The sequence below is a fragment of the Carcharhinus amblyrhynchos genome, chromosome 25, assembly GCF_965287045.1.
Source record: "Carcharhinus amblyrhynchos chromosome 25, sCarAmb.v2.hapA, whole genome shotgun sequence".
Classification (NCBI taxonomy): domain Eukaryota; kingdom Metazoa; phylum Chordata; class Chondrichthyes; order Carcharhiniformes; family Carcharhinidae; genus Carcharhinus; species Carcharhinus amblyrhynchos.
This window is the reverse complement of record NC_137348.1, coordinates 41,310,818-41,330,479: the sequence shown is the minus strand read 5'-3', so window position 1 is coordinate 41,330,479 and position 19,662 is coordinate 41,310,818. Positions and strand designations below refer to the sequence as shown.

At 42.5% G+C, this 19,662-nt stretch overlaps 1 protein-coding gene across 1 annotated transcript; it reads left to right on the top strand.

Moving 5' to 3' along the window:
• Nucleotides 1-5,009: 5,009 nt before the first annotated feature.
• Nucleotides 5,010-12,614, top strand: LOC145358379 (tubulin beta chain-like). The gene is made up of 4 exons (XM_080212383.1): nucleotides 5,010-5,163; nucleotides 9,338-9,446; nucleotides 9,524-9,634; nucleotides 10,453-12,614. The coding sequence occupies exons 1-4, from the start codon at nucleotides 5,107-5,109 to the stop codon at nucleotides 11,505-11,507; spliced, it is 1,332 nt and encodes a 443-aa protein (XP_080068509.1). The 5' UTR covers nucleotides 5,010-5,106; the 3' UTR covers nucleotides 11,508-12,614.
• The last annotated feature ends 7,048 nt before the right edge of the window (nucleotides 12,615-19,662 follow it).

The following is a 19,662-nucleotide window of genomic DNA, read 5'->3' as shown; positions in this document are numbered from 1 at the left end:
GCCAAAACATTGAAGGTATTCAAGAGGCAGCTAGATATAATGATCTTATTGAATGGCGGGGCAGGCTCGAAGGGCTGGATGGCCTACTCCTGCTCCTATTTCTTATGTTCTTATGTTCTTATATAACACTTGGGGCAAATGGGATCAAAACTTATGGAGTGAAAGCAGAATTAGGCTATTGAGTTGGACAATCAGTCATGATCGTGATGAATAGTGGAGCAGGCTCAAAGGGCTTCCTCCTGCTCCTAACTTCTATGTTTCTGTGAAGTCTGAGTGTTGACATCTTCCTCCTGTCCATGGAAACAACAATCTCTTTTGGCCTTCACATCTCCAGCATCACCACCTGAGAAAGATCAGAGAACCAGGGACAGCCTTCTCACACCTGGCTTCCATTGCTTTGCTTCCAGAACTTTTCAGATCAATTGCAGGCAGTTCAAAGAATTGCAGGTTAGGTGGGTTGGCCATAATAAATTACTCCTTATGTCTCAAGATGCATATGTTAGAGGATTAACCATTGTAAATGTGTGGGCGTTCGTGATAAAGTGGGGGAGAGGGCCTGGGTAAGATGCCCTTTCAAAGTGTTGGTGCAGATTGGATGGGTTGAATGGTCTCTTCTGTGTTGTTGGCATTCTATGATTCTATGAGCAGCATCCTTACTGATGTCAGAGTCTGTTCAAATGGAGATGTTTCCAATGACAGCTGCAGACGTGAATTCTGTGATTGGTCAGGAAACCCAGAGTTGGATATGAATAACTTAGCTGGGTTAGGGCCACAGCAAAACCTGCTGCTGCAAAAACAGGTTCCATCCCACTCATGAAAGAATCAAGAATGAGACAGCATGGATTTAAAGTAATTGACACAAGAAACAAACGCAGCATGAGGAAAAGCTTGTTCATACAACAAGTGGCTAATGTCTTGAATGCACTGCTTGGGAGTGTGGTGAAAGGAGGTTCAATTGCACCAATCATAAGAGAATTAAATAGCTATCTAAAAATGGAAAAAATTGTGTAGGTTATGGGGAGAATGCAGGAGGATGACACCAAGTGAATTGGTCATTTGGAGAACTGGTACAGACTCAACAGGCCAAATGGCCTCCTTCTGCACTATAATATTTCTGTGTTTCAACCCTCCATGAACTGGACAGAGTCATAGCACAGAAGGAGTGTCAACTTTTTTTCATTCTTTCATGGGATGTGGCATTGCTGGCTAGGTGAATATTTATTGTCCATCCCTAATTCTCTTGATAAGGTGCTGGTCAACCACGTCTTGAACCGCTGCAGTTCATGAGGTGTAAATACACCCACAGGAAGGGAGTTCTGGGATTTTGACTCAACAACAGTGAAGGAATGATACAGCTGGTCATATTCCCCTTCTCTTGTCCCAGTGCCCTACAACAAATTCCCTCTCAATTTTTTAACCAATTTCCTTCAGTAAGTTAATGAACAATCTACTTCTCCCAGACTTTCAGGCAGTATTTCTTGTTGTATGAAAAGAAAATTATCCTCATCTCTCTTAAACAAATAAAACTTCCTTCTGAAAGTCTCACCAGGAATAATATAAGCAACATTTGGCAAACTACAATATCATCTCCAGTTGTTCTCATTTGTTAAGTGGATTTCTGGAGATTGGAAAGTTAACAGGAAATAAAGTAGAACAATTACAAGAGATTGTACCATTGGATACTAAGCTACGAAGATGATTTGATTGCTTGACCTTGGCAAAGAACTTATTCAAACTTTAGAGGAAAAAAATACTCAATCCAAGAATCCTTTTGTGTTTAACAGCATTCAGTACATTGTTGCTGTTATCCAGATCTAAACTATTCGTGTCGTAAGACCGAGTCCGGTTCACCCATCAACTCTTACCTGCATTGGTTCCCAGTCCAGTAATGCCCCAATATTAAAATTCTCATATTTTCGAAGTCCTCCATTGTCTTGCCCATCCCTACTCTGTGATCTTGTCCAACCTAAGAACTCACTAGGATCTCTGCATTCCTCTGTTTCAGGCCTCTTGCACATACCTGTTTTAAGGGAGTCTGTGGCTAGCTCTTTTGCTATTTGTTTAGGGGCTGTGGATTCATTGCCTATGACAGTATTTATTGCCCATCCCCACTTTCCTTTGAGCAGGTGGTGGTGAACTGCCTTCTTGAATTGCTGCAGTTAAGAAGTAAGTACACCCACAGTGCAGTCAGGGAGGGAGTTTCAGGATTTTGTGCCAGTGACACTGAAGGAATGGCAATATATTTCCAAATTGGGATGGTGTGACTTGGAGGGAATTTTCAGGCGGTGGTGTTTCCATGCACCTGTTACCCTTGTCCTTCTAGATGGTGATGGTCACAGATGTGAAAGGTGCTGTTGAGAAGCCTTGGTGAGTTGCTGCTGTGCATCTTACAGATAATACGTACACTTTTGAAGGTGGTGGATAGGTGCCCATCAAGTGGGCTGCTTTTTCTTGGATGATGTCGACCTTCATATAAGATGATTAGAGGTTTAGATAGGGTGGACAGTGATAGCCTTTTTCCTCGGATGGAGATAGCTAGCACGAGGGGGCATAGCTTAAGGGGTGGTACTTATAGGACAGATGTCGGGGTAGGTTCTTTACCCAGAGGGTGGTGAGGGATTGGAATGCCCTGCCTGCTGCAGTTGTAAATGCGCCTAGTTTGGGGGCGTTTAAGGGATCCGTGGATAGGTTTATGGATGGAAAGGGTTTGGTTTAGGTTAGAGGGTCATTGTTTTTTAACTGGTCGGCGCGACATCGTGGGCTGAAGGGCCTGTTCTGCGCTGTAATGTTCTATGTTCTTGGGTGTTGTTGGAGCTGCACTCATCCAGGCAAATGGAGAGTATTCCATCACACTCCTGACTTGGGCTTTGCAAATGGCAGACAGGGCTTGGGAGTCAAGAAGTGAGTTACTAGCTGCAGAATTCCCAGCCTCTGACTTGTCCTTGTAGTCAGGATGTAGAGATGCCGGCGTTGGACTGGGGTAAATACAGTAAGAATTCTCACAACACCAGGTTAGAATCCAACCAGTTTATTGATAGAAATCCCACAAGCTTTCGGAAACAGTGTTCCTTCATCAAGTGTGTAAGCTCTTGTAAGCCAGTTCTGGTTTTGAGTCCCACCATCTGGACCTGATGGACATGAAAGGTGCATTCATAAATAGGTTGATTATCAACTGTAAATTCTTCTGATAAACCGACGGCAGATGATGTTAACTGCAGCATAACAGCCTCCCCACGTTCAAAGGTTCCACATGCAAGTTCTTTCCACAGGTTGTGCTCTGTGGTAAGTGTTGTCCTTGCTTTGCAGGCATACACAATTTTCTTCACTCCATTGGACTGCCTTCTGTTGCCCAGGTTCAAAGCTTTTGAATTCCTTCACTAAACGTCACCAGTTGCTCTCTTTCTTAAAATTTATCTCTTTGGCTGATTTTTTGGTAACTGATCCTAATATGTGGCTCAGTGCAAAATGGTGTCTAATAGAAGCTAGAAGAAGGAGTAGGCTATTCGGCCCTTTGAGCCTAATAATGTTCATATAAAGCACTTTGGGCCATTTTTCGATGTTAAAGGTGCTATATTAATAAAGTTGATGTTGCTGTTATATGTGCGCAAAGTAATTACGTATTTATCAGCAGAGTTTTTTCAGAATTTGTTAATAGGGTCTGGACAAGCAATGGATTTTTTTACCGAACACAGCAGTTAACTATTGTGAATTGCCAATTGTGCTGTTCTTCCAAATTCTGTGAATAATTTCTGAATAAATCCAAGTTTAGTCTGTAAAGCTTTTGCATGTGACTACTGTCTGACTCCTAGATTAAAATATTACTGTTTTTTATTTACCACTGCTACTGTCAATTGTGAGATATATGCCTTCTTTTCACATTCAAGGGATAATATTAACAGTCTATATTATAGAATCATACAACATCAATGGAAGGCCATTTAGTCCTCTGCACGTAGCTACAGGCTTGAGTTTGGTTTTGATAAGCCGTCTATACTCCATACAGAATTACATACAATTTTACAGTCCAGGAATAGGCCATATAGCCCATCAAGTCTTAGCTTCACACTAGCCTCGCACCATCTTTCAGATAAGAGATATAGGTGGCTTGGTGGCACAGCGGTGAGCACCACTGCCTTGCAGCGCCAGGGACCTGGGTTCGATTCTAGTCTTGGATAACAGTCTGTGTGTGGAGTTTGCACATATACCCTATGTCTGCGTGGGTTACCTCTGGGTGCTCTGGTTTCCTCCCACAGTGCAAAAATATGTGGGTTAGGTTGACTGGCTAAACTAAATTGCCCCATAGTGTCAGGGAATTAGCTTACCGGGATAAGGCCTGGGGTGTGATTGCTGTCATTCAGGCTCCTTCTGTATTGTAGGAATTCTATGGTATTAAACTGAGATGCCATCTGCCTGCTTGAGTGAATGTAAAAAATCCCCGACGTTAGTTTGAAGAAATGGGGTTACTCTCCCACTTCGTAAAGTGTTTAATGGTTGTAAGGTGTTTTGAAATTCCTGGCGGTCCTGAAAGACACGACATAACCGCGAGTCATTTTATCAGGAGCAATAGCGTACGTAAAAGGATGAGTCTGCTGTAATCATCGGATTAGATCTGAGAGACACGTCTAATATGCATTTGTCAACCGATAACACGATAAGAATATGAAGCAAATGTACGTAAAGGTAAAAATGCAGGTTTAAAAAAGGTGACAGATGTGTGTAACTGTTGCAATTCGTTTGCAGAGTTATATTCTGCATATGCTGCAAAGGGCAGTGCACGCTAAATAGCACGCTGCAGCCATCACTGGCAGTTTGCTGTGTCCTGGCCCAGGCAGAGCCCAGCCACTCAGAGCTGGCGGCACACAGTCCGGCTCGTGTGCAAAGGGAGCGGCCGCCTAATGGACAGCCCGACTCCTCAATCAGAGACCTGGCTCTGCCGGAGAGGGCGGGCTCAGCAGCACAGCTATATAAGGAGCAGAGCGGGCAGTAGCAGCGCACTTTGCGCGGTTGGTTCTTTTGTGTTCGGGACCAGAAGAAGAAGAAGAAGGAGGAGGAGAAGTTGTGGAAAAAAAAGACGAGAAGCAGCACAAAAAATTCAGAGCAAGCAGGATGAGGGAGATCGTGCACGTTCAGGCCGGCCAGTGTGGCAATCAGATCGGGGCCAAGGTGTGTGGTTTTGGTGGGGCCCGCCGCGATGCTGGTGCGGCCTAGCTGGGAGTTGCCGCATTTTTTCAGCATGGCTGCTCCGCAGCGCCACTCCCTGATTGTGCTGCGTATGGGCGGCTCCCCGGCCTCTGCAGGGAACTCGGCCCGGGTGGGCCCTGTAATGGAGTCTGAGCGGGAGAGTGTGGCGTGGCGGCTTCACCCACTGCGGGAGGGACGGGGAGGCGAATAACGGCCTGAATCCTGGGTTTATTGTGATTATTAACGGACTCATCATCCGTATCGAGGGTTACTAAGGGCCGGGTTGTCGCCGGGGTATATTTAATGTGCCACGATTCCTCTAGTCACTTGGGTTCATTAATGATGTCGATTTAAGGACATTTTTGGGAGGGATAGAGCGCTGATTAGCTAAATCGGAGTAGGGGTTTAATACATCTCTTTTGTAGAGGAATTAGATTCCATTGGAATAAAGATTGGATTTTGTAGTTAAAACAGGAAATAAGACTTTGGGATTTATGATCAAGTGGATTTCATTATTGGTGTCGGGATTGCAAAGTATAGGGGCGCCTCCATTGTGGGGATGATACTCTTGCGTAAAGAGGTTTATAAATCAATAAAGTTGATGTTTAAGGTGGGGCTTGTCCAGAGGTTTAATCAATCACATCGACAAATAAAGCTGACTCCTCTTCCAGAAAGCTTCGATGGAATTTTAATAAAATTATTAGGCTGCAACTTCTAGGGCTTATTAAAAATGGCTGATGAAATGGAATTGGGAATCTTAAGAGGGATTTTAAAAGGGGTGCAGGATCCACCCCTTTGCAGGTGGGCTCTTGATTATGCCACTTCCTCTAAAAGGCACTGCTTGCTGCAGGATGATTTCCCCCATTTTTGTAGGCGATTCTATTTTCTGAAACACTCTAATGTACATTCTTCCCTGCCCATCAGTTAATGAGCAGGATTTTTAACCTGCTTTTGTAAGTATGATTGCCCTGCGTACAGCCAAACTAAAGCATACCTTGGGCATGTCTGATTTGTCTAATTCTGATTTTTTTTTTGCTAAAGTCAAGTGGTGTTCGTCACATGGACGTGAGGTAACATGAAGTGAACAGGAATTCAAGTCCATGTGTGTTGGTACCAAGGAATCTGATTGTACTTTGGACAGTTTTAATGATATCTGATTCATTTAGACTTAATTAACAAGTTCAAGTCCATCTCCTAGCTTTGATTATTTTAAAATGCTGCATGACACATTTCTTTACAAAATACTGCATGAAATTTCAGTTGCTTCTGAATTGATGAATCTGGTGCAGAAAGTGCCTAGTGCCTTTTGGGACCTCTAGTTGTTCCACCTTTTCATTGTAATGTGGAAAAAGCAGCAGTGATTTTTTTTTTCCACAGCAAGCTCCCACTGGTGGCAATGTGATAATCAAACAAGTTGGGTACAGTGCTGTGGTGAGCTGTCTGGACTAACCACTGACCATGCCCATTTGAATTGACTAGTTTTGCGCAGAGTATGTGGCACTCTGCTCTCTGCAAAATGTTAAGAATTGCGATTCCCTGTAAAATCATACAGCTGAAGGGAAGTAATTTGACCTATCATTCATGCACAAGATTTTTGAAAAATATTAATTGGGTCCATTGACAGTTAAATCTGAAGTATAAAAGGGATTCTATTGAATAGGATGGGAGTGCCAGATAATTTAAGGGTGAAGAATGGTCAAATTTCATAGTCATCCACTGTTAGATTTGCATATTTCTGATGTAGAATATGGCCTTGCTGGCATCAAGTGAGCAGAGGTCAAGTCTGATAACCTGTACTGTCTGTTTAGCATCAAGACAGTTGGCCTTGGCTTACACCATCTATTTTTAATCATCTGATGTGGGGTGGAGAGGGTGAAAAGTTATGTGGATACTTGCTCAGTTTTGTATTGCTGGGAAGCAAAGAAATCATTTTGGGGATTACAACAAAAATTTGAGTTCTACTTGAGCCACTTCTGATGCAAGTTTTAACATCTGCAGAATTTATTACCATACTGTTTTCTAAACAATGTTTGAACACACATATTTCAATGAGAAGTCTCAGGAAGGCTGCATCCTAAAGGTTTCAGTAGTCCTTGATTGCTGTTACAGTGACTTGTGGAGAATGATGGATCATCAGAATATTTCCATCTTTGGATGAGAAATCATGCTGATATTTTTATGTAAGACACCTGAGAATATTATGCAAATATCCATAGATTCTCTAGCTGAGTTTAGCCTAGTTGCATTCATAAATTGTCAAAAGATGACCGCTTCATCCAAATTGTAACTTCTGTTGCAGAGAAGATTTTGAGCATTCTTTGAAAGTGCAGTGATGGCAAGCAGGCTCTTCATTAGTACAGGCTGATTACAGGGAACATATTTCTAATACACGAACCCTGGAGCAGGCTAAGTTAATGGATTCTTGTACATGATGGATTGATCACATACATCTAAAAGTTGACTATCCCAACAAAGCAATAGTTTCTAATTTAAAGTAATGACGTGGATTCAAAAACTCAATACAAAATAGTCAAATTTGCTGATGACAATCAAGGGAAGTGGAATTGGAGTAACATAATTAGAGGGAGCCACAATGTGTAATGGAAATTTTAATGGAAATGAGTATTGCAGTGAGGAAATAGTGTACATATTCCATAGTTAGTGTGACTGAAGGAGCTACAAGTTCTGATAGTTGAAATACTTCTGTTGGTTGCCATGTTTGGCAGTCATGCCACATGAGAACAGTTAAAACAAAGTCAGGAGGTTTTGATACCTGATTCTGTCTCTTCTGTAGCAGCCTCATCAGCTTGTGCCTCTGGGGACAGTTCCTGATGTTTGAAATTAATTGCCAAAAGTTGCAACAATTGCTGTTGGAAAGCAACAACTGTGTGGCACCTTAGTATGCAAAAATATTTTAGGAGGCCTGAGGTGTAATAGGATGGATCCACTCAGGCTACCAAAAGCTTGGATGCAAAGTGAATTATGGTGTTTTGGTGGAGGAGTCAAAACAGAATTCAGCTAAGATGAGTGGAAGCCAATGTCAGTCTATGGACATAACTTGCAAGCAATGGCATCTTGGGTGGAGTGTTGACTGGAGAATTAACAAACTAATGGGTGATACTAGGATGAATGTGAAGGAACTAGATTACAAGAGGCTACAGAGATTTAAATCCTTGGGGATAGAAGTGGCCTTCTCAATAATGGAGACAGAAAGTAAGGTAGTTCTTTCATAGTCTTATTGAAGTTTTGAATATTGCTGAAATTGATTTCCATAGGAAATGGGTTTCACCTTGGTAAAATGTTGATTACTAGTTTGTCCTCTAGCTGGTTTAAGGTTATTTGAATTTTGTACAATTATAATGAAATCCAGTTTGTACTTGAGGTACAGTGAAAGTTGGTATCTATTGTAAGGATGCCAGCTTGTGAAGGAATAGTGATTGTTAAATGTACCAGAAATTAGAACCCTAGATTTTACTCAAAAGCAACAAAGTTGAGATTGCTGCTTGGAGCTACACTCCTGGGGTTGGAAGTTTATACTAATGTTGCTGTGCCCATTTGGTGATTGTATGTCCTTGTATCTTCAACTGGAAGATGTTTAACTGTTCTTGCTGCTTTCCTGTTTTGAGGCTTGACAGTGTCAACAGCCTACTTTGCAAGAAGAATGTCAGGATGAGCCCAAATTGTGTTTAACATTGCAATCATTTGGACAACAGTAAGAAGCTCTGTATGCAAGGGTGCTGGGAAAACTTGGGGGGGGGAAAAAATTAGTTGGGTGTAAAAGAAAACCCCTTTTTAAACTTGATGTCTTGATCTAAAATCGCTTGAGCCTTATTAAAACAGCTTGCCTGGAGTTAAACAATTCTTTTTGCCATCAGTCCATTTAGCACAATAGCTGACTGCAGCCTTTAACGATGGGTAGAGTTCTTTCTGGCAGTGGATGGGAAGCTTGCCAGGGGATGGTTTTTAATCACTTGCATTCAACACAGATATTTAGGAAAATCAGTAAATGATTTTTAATCATTCTCTCAGAATGTGCCATGCAGCTCAAGTAACATTTCAAGTTAGTGGGGACTGAAATGCATCTTAATAGACGGGTTCTGAAAGCAGTTCACTCATTCAGGATTATGATGTGACATGTCTTATTATTTTTTCCCAGTTTTGGGAAGTTATCAGTGATGAACATGGCATTGATCCCACTGGAACCTACCATGGTGACACTGACCTGCAATTGGAGAGGATTAATGTCTATTACAATGAAGCTTCAGGTAATCCAAGGCCTTTAAACATAAATTTCTTGGATTGGAATTTTTAGTGGTATTCTAACCTACTAATTTCTAAACAGGTGGCAAATATGTGCCTCGAGCAGTTCTTGTGGACCTGGAGCCTGGTACTATGGACTCTGTTCGTTCTGGACCCTTTGGGCAGATCTTCAGGCCAGATAACTTTGTTTTTGGTAAGTGAAGCTTATGTGAACAGCTAAGGCTAGTTGTAGCTTGATAAGAGATCATGTGCTAAAATGATCTCTGGTTGGATGGGCAAACAATGGGCCACTTCATTAGAAGCTGAATTGCACTCTGCCCCAGGATTATGGAATATATGCCATTTGTAATGAATTCTTCTTTAATCTGTACATATCCTGTTAATTCAAGTGTTCATCTAATTAAAATATTAATTCCAATATTTGCAAGCAGAGTTTCACTCCTCTCCTTTGTGTAGCAAGCAATGTGTCCCATTGCCCACCAAACTAAAATCAATGTTTGAACAGTGCTTTGACAAGATCCTTGTGTTGCTCTGTCCCTTCTTCCCTCATCTACTGGATGATCTCACTTTCCATGCTAACTTGCAACATGAACACCAACAATATACTTTTCAGGAACCCAATCAACCTCACAAATAGCCCTAGTGGACACTCAGCATCCAGACCATCTGCATTCAGGTCAAATGCCTCAGCTGATCTCCTGCTGCTCCCATTCTTAATTAAATATGGTGTGAATAAAATAAAAGCATTGCAGTAAAAACAACCACTTCAAAGTTAAATTTTAGGCTGGCTTGCCTTTGCCTTGATATCCCAACAACTACAACCAATGAACTCTACCTGTTGTAGAAGATACAGTTCCTTATGTAAAGTGCAGTTACTCCCTGTGCTTAAGGTATATCATTATGCAAATTAAAACTGTAAACAAGTATTCACTGCATTGTTAAAACAAAACCATTAATTGTAACTTGTGGTTTTGAAAAAACATCCTAAAAATATGGCATCCTTTGTTTCAGGGCAAAGTGGTGCTGGCAACAACTGGGCCAAAGGTCACTATACAGAAGGAGCTGAGCTGGTCGACTCTGTTCTGGATGTGGTGAGGAAGGAAGCTGAGGGATGTGATTGCCTCCAGGGTTTTCAGCTCACCCATTCACTGGGTGGAGGTACTGGCTCTGGCATGGGCACACTCCTTATTAGTAAAATCCGTGAAGAATACCCTGACAGAATCATGAATACTTTCAGCGTTGTGCCTTCACCAAAAGTGTCGGACACTGTAGTAGAACCTTACAATGCAACTCTGTCTGTCCATCAGCTTGTGGAGAACACTGATGAGACCTTTTGTATTGATAATGAAGCACTGTATGATATCTGTTTCCGTACCCTCAAACTCACAACTCCCACTTATGGTGACCTGAACCACCTTGTGTCAGCCACCATGAGTGGTGTAACAACCTGTCTGCGTTTCCCTGGGCAGCTAAATGCTGACCTGCGTAAACTAGCAGTGAACATGGTCCCCTTTCCCCGTCTGCACTTCTTCATCCCAGGCTTTGCTCCTCTAACCAGCCGTGGTAGCCAGCATTACCGTGCCCTCACAGTACCTGAGCTTACCCAACAGATGTTTGATGCAAAGAACATGATGGCTGCCTGTGACCCTCGCCATGGCCGTTACTTGACTGTTGCTGCCATTTTCCGAGGCCGCATGTCCATGAAAGAGGTGGATGAGCAGATGTTGAATGTACAGAACAAAAACAGCAGCTATTTTGTTGAATGGATTCCCAATAATGTCAAGACAGCTGTCTGTGACATCCCACCCAGGGGCCTCAAGATGTCTGCCACCTTCATTGGCAACAGCACAGCCATTCAGGAGCTGTTTAAGCGCATCTCTGAGCAATTTACTGCCATGTTCCGGAGGAAAGCTTTCTTGCATTGGTACACTGGTGAGGGCATGGATGAGATGGAGTTCACTGAGGCTGAGAGCAACATGAATGACCTGGTATCTGAGTACCAGCAATACCAAGATGCTACAGCTGAGGAGGAAGGTGAATTTGAAGAGGACGAAGAGGTTGCTTAAGCAGTATTGTGTTCAGAGCTAAATTTATTCATTTTGCAGAGACCTGTCTAATGTCCTTTTTCTTCCTATACTTTACACTATTCATGTGTTCTGCATTTCTATCTTCAGCTGTACACTTTCAGTTGTAACCTCCTGGTGGTATCTGCAGCATTGACTTGTATAATTGGAATCACTGTATACTTGTGATACTTATGGGTTCTATTAATCTCCCTTGAAACAAGCTAATTTTGTCTTGGGAGGGAAGAATCTGGTAAGATTTTTTCTTCCCATTCCCCCAATCTTGGTGAGGAGGTTGCAATCAGGCCTGCCATATTTGGATCTGTCTTCAAGTAAACTTAAAAGTTGGAGGTTTGATACAGAATCCCCATTGCATTAAATCTGCTACTGGGATGCAGATTGACTGCCAACCCAGCTAACCTGGTCCTATGTGTAAACAGAACATCTTTAAAATGAGACACTGGCCTGTCTCCAGAAGACTGCCTTTTCATCATGAAATGCTTTTTTTACAGTCCATAAATATAATTTTATCAATGTTGCTTTTCATTAAGGGATGGTGTAATTTTTAAGACATCCTGGATTTCTGGCCAGATGTTAATCATTGTGAAAGTGAAAGTTGTAAAATGTTAGTATTTTTGATTTATAAAGTATGAATCAGTGCCACTGTTGATGCAGAAGATTTCCATTGACCTAATTTGGTTGCTACTGTATTTATTCAGTAGGGTTGCCACTTTTTTCAATGAACAAAGTTCATTCTGTAAATTGGGCAGAAAATACTTTGAAAGTACAAATAGATTTCACAATGTTTTCTATCCATGTTATACCCAGCAGTCCAATTTAGGCTCTGAATCTGCCCACTGACCTGTCTGAATTTTCTAAAGTGGCAGCCCTAGTGTTGCAAAGCATGCTCATTCCACACTTCTGCAAAGGTAGACAGTGGCTTTCAGATATAGCTGCCAGCACTCTGGGCAGAATGTGTAAACACGTTTTGTTGGCAACAATGTTACTATCAAAATTTGGGCTGTTTGACTGCTAATGTTCTGAAACCTTTGTATGGAGATTGCTCCTGTAAAATAAATCATGTTTGACCATTAAATTAGCACAACACAACTCACCTGTGAATTGTTGTTATTTGTGTGGTCACATTCTTTCATGGGATTTGTGTCAGTCAGTATTTGTTGTCTATCCCTAATTGCCCTTGAACTGGATGGCTTACTGGGCCATTTCAAGGCAATTGAGTCTAAACCAAATTTGCTATGGATAAGGAGTCACATTGACCAGATTTCCCTTTTCTAAAGGGCATTATGTTCATAGAATCCTAGAACCTTACAGTGCAGGAAGAGGCCCTTCAGCTTATCAAGCCTGTGCTGAACACAATCCCATCCAGGCTCCACTCCCATATCCCTCTAACCTACACATCCCAGGACACTAAGGGGCATTTTTAGCATAGCCAATCAACCTAACCCACATCTTTGAACTGTGGGAGGAAACCCATGCACACAAGGAGAATGTGCAAACTCCACTGATCCAAGATGGGAATTGAACCAAGTCCCTGAAGCAGCAGTGCTAACCACTGCTACTGTGCTGCCCATGCAACCTTCACATGTAGGTACAAATGGGAAATGTTGCACTCCATTCAGTGCAAGATGCAGGTCTTGAGGTGTTGGGTAGTGGATGTTGTTGTGAAAAATATTGGTTGTCTGACAGCATGTTACTCCACCACTTATTGTTTTACCCTGATACAATGTCCTTTAAGCATTTTGCCACTTGTAATTTTCCTTTGGATGCAATAGCATTACATTCCAGTCCTAAACTTTTAGTTGTCACATGTGATCACTATTTGTTTTTCAACATGAACACATTCCAGGCCACCCAAAAGTAGAAAATATTCTTGGACTGAGATGGTCATCTGGTCCAAAATACCCTAGTATCAGTCTCAAGTTTGGCTTCCCAGTAAGTTACTAGTTAAGAGTACTGGATAGGGATGATTTAAAACTTGTCCTACCTTTAACTAATACTTTGCTATTCTAAACAGCAATTGTAGCTAGAGGTTACTCCATTTGCTGAGACTAAGCTTTGTATCTTAAGACATGTAAACTTCCCTTAAGAGGTTGCTACTTTAAGATTGATTCAGCAGCATAATTTCCACCCTCCTAGGGGAAAAAGGCCATGTTGTGTAGACACAGTAAAAAGTCTGACAACACCAGGTTTTAGTCTATACCCACATGTTGTGTAGTGCAGAGAATAGTAGATTTCATGGCCAGAGGAAACTGGTTCTCTCCAGAGCACACCAGACTTAATTTTGCTACATAGCCAACAAGAATTAAATCTAAAAGAAGCCCTTAATCACTTCTGCAGTAGTTTCCTAAATAAACAATTGCATCAAAGCTGGCTTGACATCATTAGGCTAGCTAGTCTTGTCATCCTATTGGACAATAGCTTTGAGAAATATGAAACTAATGTGCTGTTCTCTGGTTAGTTTTTTCCTTATTGAAACTGAGCAGGAGGCAGTTAACTGTCAGTTGCTCCTAATATGGGCAGCAGTGGCTAGTACTGCTGCATCAGCAGCAGGGACCTGGGTTCAATTGCCAGCTTGGGTTACCATCTGCAGTGTTTGCACATTCTTGCAGTGTCTGCATGGGTTTCCTCCATCTCAAAGATGGCTGATTAAGTGCATTGACCCCAAACAGGTGCTGGAATGTGGCAACTAGGGCAATTTCACAGCAACTTCATTGCAGTGTTAATATGCCTCGTGACCAACTACCCTTTTGCTTTGTTTTTTCCAACTTTAAAATAACAACACAAGAACAGGCTCTTTGGCCCACCAAACCTGCACCAACCATGCTGCCTAACTGAATTAAAACCCTCTACTCTTCTGGGAATCATCACTCCATTCCCATACAACTCATGTATTCTTCAAGACATCCCTTAGTCACTATCATGTCTGTTTCCACTACTTCCCCTGGAAGTGAGTTCCAGACACCCATCCAAAACAAAAAATTGCCTCGTACATCTCTTTTAAACCTTGTCCCCCAGACAGTAAACCTATGCCCCCCCCCCCCCCCCCGGTAATTGACTCTTCCACCCTGGGGGGGCAATTGTGACTATTCATTCTGTCCATGCCCCTCAATCTTGTAGACTTCTATCTGGTCACCCCTCAACCTCTCTCCTTCCAGTAAGAACAAACCAAGTTTCTCCAACCTCATAGCTAATGCCCTCCATACCAGCCAACATCCTGTACCCTCAAGCCTCCACATCCTTCTGGTATTGCACCAACCAGAATTGAATACTATATTCCAAGTATGGCTTAACTAATGTTCTATAAAGCTGCAACAGGACTTGCCAATTTTTAAACTCTGCCCTGGCCAATGAAAAGAATGCCATGACTACCTTCTCCAACTGGATTGCCATTTTGTGACCTGTGTACATATACACCCAGATCCCTTCACCTATCTGTATTAGACCTTTCAAAATGCATTAGCTCATTTGTCTGGATTAAACTCCATCTGCCATCTCTTCACCCAAATCTCCAACCAATCTGTATCCTGTGGTCCTTATTGCTATCTGCTAATCCACCAAACTTATGTCTGCAAACTTAGCAATCAAAATTTTCCTCAAATTACAAACAACAAGGATCCTAGCACCAATCCCTGAGGAATGCCACTTATCACAGCCCTCCATTCAGAAATGCACTCTTCCACTACTATCCTCTGGCTTCTATGACTGAGCTAGTTCACCTCTGGTCCATACGCAACTTCATCTTCTGCACCAGTCTGCCATAAGGGACATTGTCAAAGGCCTTACTGAAGTCAACTCTCCTATCCTCAATCATCTTTGTTACTTCCTTGAAAAATGCAATCAAGTTAGTGAGGCATGACCCCCCCCTCTCAAAATCATGCTGCCTTGCCCTAATGTGTGCACTTATTTCCAAATGAGAGTAAATCCTGTCTTGAAGAATCCTCTCCAATTTCCCTACCACTGATGCAAGGCTCACTGGCCTGTAATTACCTGGATTATTTTTGCTACTTTAGACAAAGGAACAACATTGCCTATTCTCCAATCCTCTGGGACCTCCCCTTTAGAAGTCTCATAACACCAGGTTAAAGTCCAACAGGTTTATTTGTAGCAAACACCACTAGCTTTTGGAACTGGCTGTTCCTTCGTCAGGTGGATGGGAGTTCTGATCACAAACAAGGCATATAAAGACAAACTCAATTTACGTGAATGATGATTGGAATGCATGTCTTTACAGCTAATCAAATCTTAAAAGTACAGACAACGCAAGTGGAGAGAGCATTAAGCACAGGTTAAAAAGATGTGTATCCTTTCCAAACAGGAAAGTTAGTGAGATTTTTGCGAGTCCAGGCAAGGTTTGGGGGTTACAGATAGTATGACATGAACCCAAGATCCTGGTTGAGGCCATCCTCATGTGCGGAACTTGGCTATCAAGTCTTTACTCAGCGACTCTGTGCTGTTATGTGTCGTGAAGGCTGCCTTGGAGAACGCTTACCCAAAGATCAGAGACTGAATGCCAGTGACTGCTGAAGTGTTCCACAACAGGGAGAGAACACTCTTGCCTGGTGATTGTCGAGCGGTGTTCGTTCATCCTTTCTTGTAATGTCTGCATCGTCTCCCCAATGTACCACGCCTCAGGATATCCACGGTACACTGGGGAGACCATGCAGACACAATGACAATGGATGAACGAACACTGCTTGACGATCACCAGGCAAGACTGTTCTCTTCCTGTTGGGGAACACTTAAGCGGCCACTGACAATCGGCCTCTGATCTTTGGGTAAGCCTTCTCCAAGGCAGCCTTCACAACACATGACAGCACAGAGTCGCTGAGCAGAGGCTGATAGCCAAGTTCTGCACACATGAGGATGGCCTCAACCGGGATCTTAGGTTCATGTCATACTATCTGTATCCCCCAAAACCTGCCTGGACTTGCAAAATCTCACTAGCTTTCCTGTCTGGAAACAATACACACCTTTTTACCTGTGCTTAATGCTCTCTCCACTCACATTGTCTGTACCTTTAAAATGTGATTAGCTGTAAAGACTCTCGTTCCAATCATTATTCATGTAAATTGAGTTTGTGTCTTGAGATGCCCTGTTTGTGATCAGAACTCCTACCTGACGAAGGAACAGCCAGTTCCAAAAGCTAGTGGCGTTTGCTATAAATAAACCTGTTGGACTTTAACCTTGTGTTGTGAAGCTTCTTACTGTGTTTACTCCAGTCCAACACCAGCATCTCTACATCATGATCTCCAGGCCCCAGCAATTTCCTCCCCCTCAGTATTCTGGGGTATATCCCATCAGGCCCAGGGAACTTGTCTACCTTAAAGTTTCTCAAGAATCCAATATCACCAAGGTATTGACCGCAACATGATTCAAACTATCTGCACTCCTTTTCCCAGGCTTATTATCCACCAAGTCCTTCTCTTCGGCAAAGTACTCATTTAATATCTCGTCCATTTCCTCTAGCTGCATGCACAGATTCCCTTCCCTGTCCTTAGTGGGCCAACCCTCTTCCTGGCTACCCTCTTGCTCTATATATGTGTGAAAAGCCTTGATTTTCCTTAATCCTGCTAGCCAATAACTTTTCATGACCCCTTTTAGCCCTCCTTACTCCTTGTTTAAGTTTCTTCTTTCCTTGTATTCTACAGTTGCTTTGTGTTCCCAGCCTCCTTTCTGACAAATGCTTCCTTTTTCTCTCTGACTAGGCTCACAATATCTCATTATCCAAGATTCCTAAAACTTGGCATACTTATCCTTACAGGAATGCACTGGTCCTGAATCCCTATCAGCTTATACGTGAAAGCCTCTCACATGCCATAAGAACATAAGAAATAGGAGCAGGAGTAGGCCATCCAGCCCTTCGAGCCTGCCCCGCCATTTAATAAGATCATGGCTGATCTGTTGTGGCTCAGTTCCACTTTCCCGCCTTCTCCCCATAACCCTTAATCCCCTTGCCTATCAAAAACCTATCAACCCACGTCTTAAATATATTTAGCGAGGCAGCCTCCACCACTTCAACGGACAGAGATTCACTGCCTTTTGAGTGAAGAAGTTCCTCCTCAACTCCGTTCTAAACTGCCCCCCCCCCCCCCCCCCCCCCCCCCCCAATCTTGAGGCTGTGCCCTCTAGTCCTAATGTCCTTTCTGAGCGGGAAGAGCCTCTCCTCCTCTATCCTATCCATCCCATTCATCATCTTATATGTCTCAATGAGATCTCCCCTCATTCTTCTAAACTCTAACGAGTACAAGCCTAGTTTATTCAGCCTCTCCTCATGCCAGATGTTGATCTGCCCCCAATCCACCATTCTTCAGTTCCAGCCTAATAGTTTGTAATTAGCCTTTCCCCAATTTAGCACCTTAACTCAAGGACTACACATCTTTATCTATCAATACTTTAAAAGCTTACTGAATTGTGGTTACTGTTCCTGAACTGCTCACCTTCTGAAATGTCAACCACCTGGCCGGGCTCGTTCCCCAATACCAGGTCCAGTACGGCCCCTTCCCTAGTTGGACTATCTACACACTGTTTCAAGAAGCCCTCCTGGATGTTCCTTACAAACTTTGCCCCATCCACGCCCCTAGCACTAACTGAGTCCCAGTCAGTATAGGGGAAAGTTAAAATCTCTCACCACAACAACCCTATTACTTTTACATCTTGCCAAAATCTGTCTACATATGCTGGCTGTTGAGTGGCCTATAGTAAACCCCCAACATTGTGACTACAGCCCATTCCTGAGCTCTACCTATATTGCCTTGCTGTATAAGCCCTCCAAGGTATCCTCTAGCAGTACAACCATGATATTCTCCTTTCAGTAGGAAGTAGGTTTAAATTTACATATGCAAATATAAATTTGCAAACTACAATTATGCTATCAAGGTCCAACCTGTAATTTTAACCTAGCAAAACTTTTTCCAAATAATAATTTTAACATTCAGGTTACCTTGTGACCTCCACTTACGAGGAAACCTTTAATTTCTTGCTTCTGCACACATTTCCCTGACCATTTACCATTTTTATTCATCTGTGGGACAGGTGTCACTGGTTGGCCAGCATTTATTGCCCACTCTTAGTTGCCCTTGTTCAGAGGGCAACTGAGAGTCAACTACATTGCGTGGCATATGGCCAGGTAGGTTGTTGGCAGTCTTGCTACTTGTAATCACGAAAGTATTTACATCCCGTGTGTTGCTGGATTTCTCTGCTCCCCTGCAGCCCACTTCCCATTTTAATACTGAGGACTAGCTATCAGTGGTTATCCATCAGGCCTGGCAGTCCCAAGTCATTCTAGCTGTGATTACATTGGTTTGCAGACTAAGCAATTCCAGGCACTATCAGCTAGCCTTTTCCTTGTTAGCTATTAACATTCAGCCCACACCTGACCACCCAGGCTTGATGTGTTTGTAAGTATTGGTTTACTGATGATTCAGCTTCACAAAACACAAATGAGGTCAGACTACAGAGCTCTTTGTAGCACAGGATTAGACAAGAATGAACTAATCCTGTCTGAGTCCTGTTTACTGCCACAGTATTTACATCTGAAGGTAATTTGAATATATGTAAAGCAGGCAGATTCTGATTACTGTAGCACAATGACACACCTAAAAGTACTGAGATGTTAATGGTTCCTTCAGTATTGCATCTCTTAAATTCAATTTTAGCCACTGGCTGTATGTGTGAAAGAGAACGCAAGGTTGTGGATCATCCATCCATAATTGTCACTAACAAATTTATCATTATGCTGCAGTAATCATAATTTGTTACATTTACCTGTTCTGACAGACCAGCTTGGACAAGCTCCCCATTGATGGAAGAGTGGAGGTATCTCATGAACCAAATTCGCTGTCAAATAATTGGATCTGGTTATTCATTCCATGGGATCAGGCTGTGAGCATGCTGATTGTCTTAACACCTACTGAATGACCAGCTTGACTGTGAATCCAGACAAGCTTTGGGAAGATTGAAGCTCTTATCTTCAGCCCCGTCATTAAGTCTATTCTGGTCTAAACTGTTCACAATCAATGCATCCAATTTAATGTTGAGCTTCCTACATATCCTTAATTGTGAAGACAATCTAAAAGGTGTCATTACCTTTCTACATGACTATTCCAGTACTTTTCTGGTTTCTGCTCACTGCTGCAGG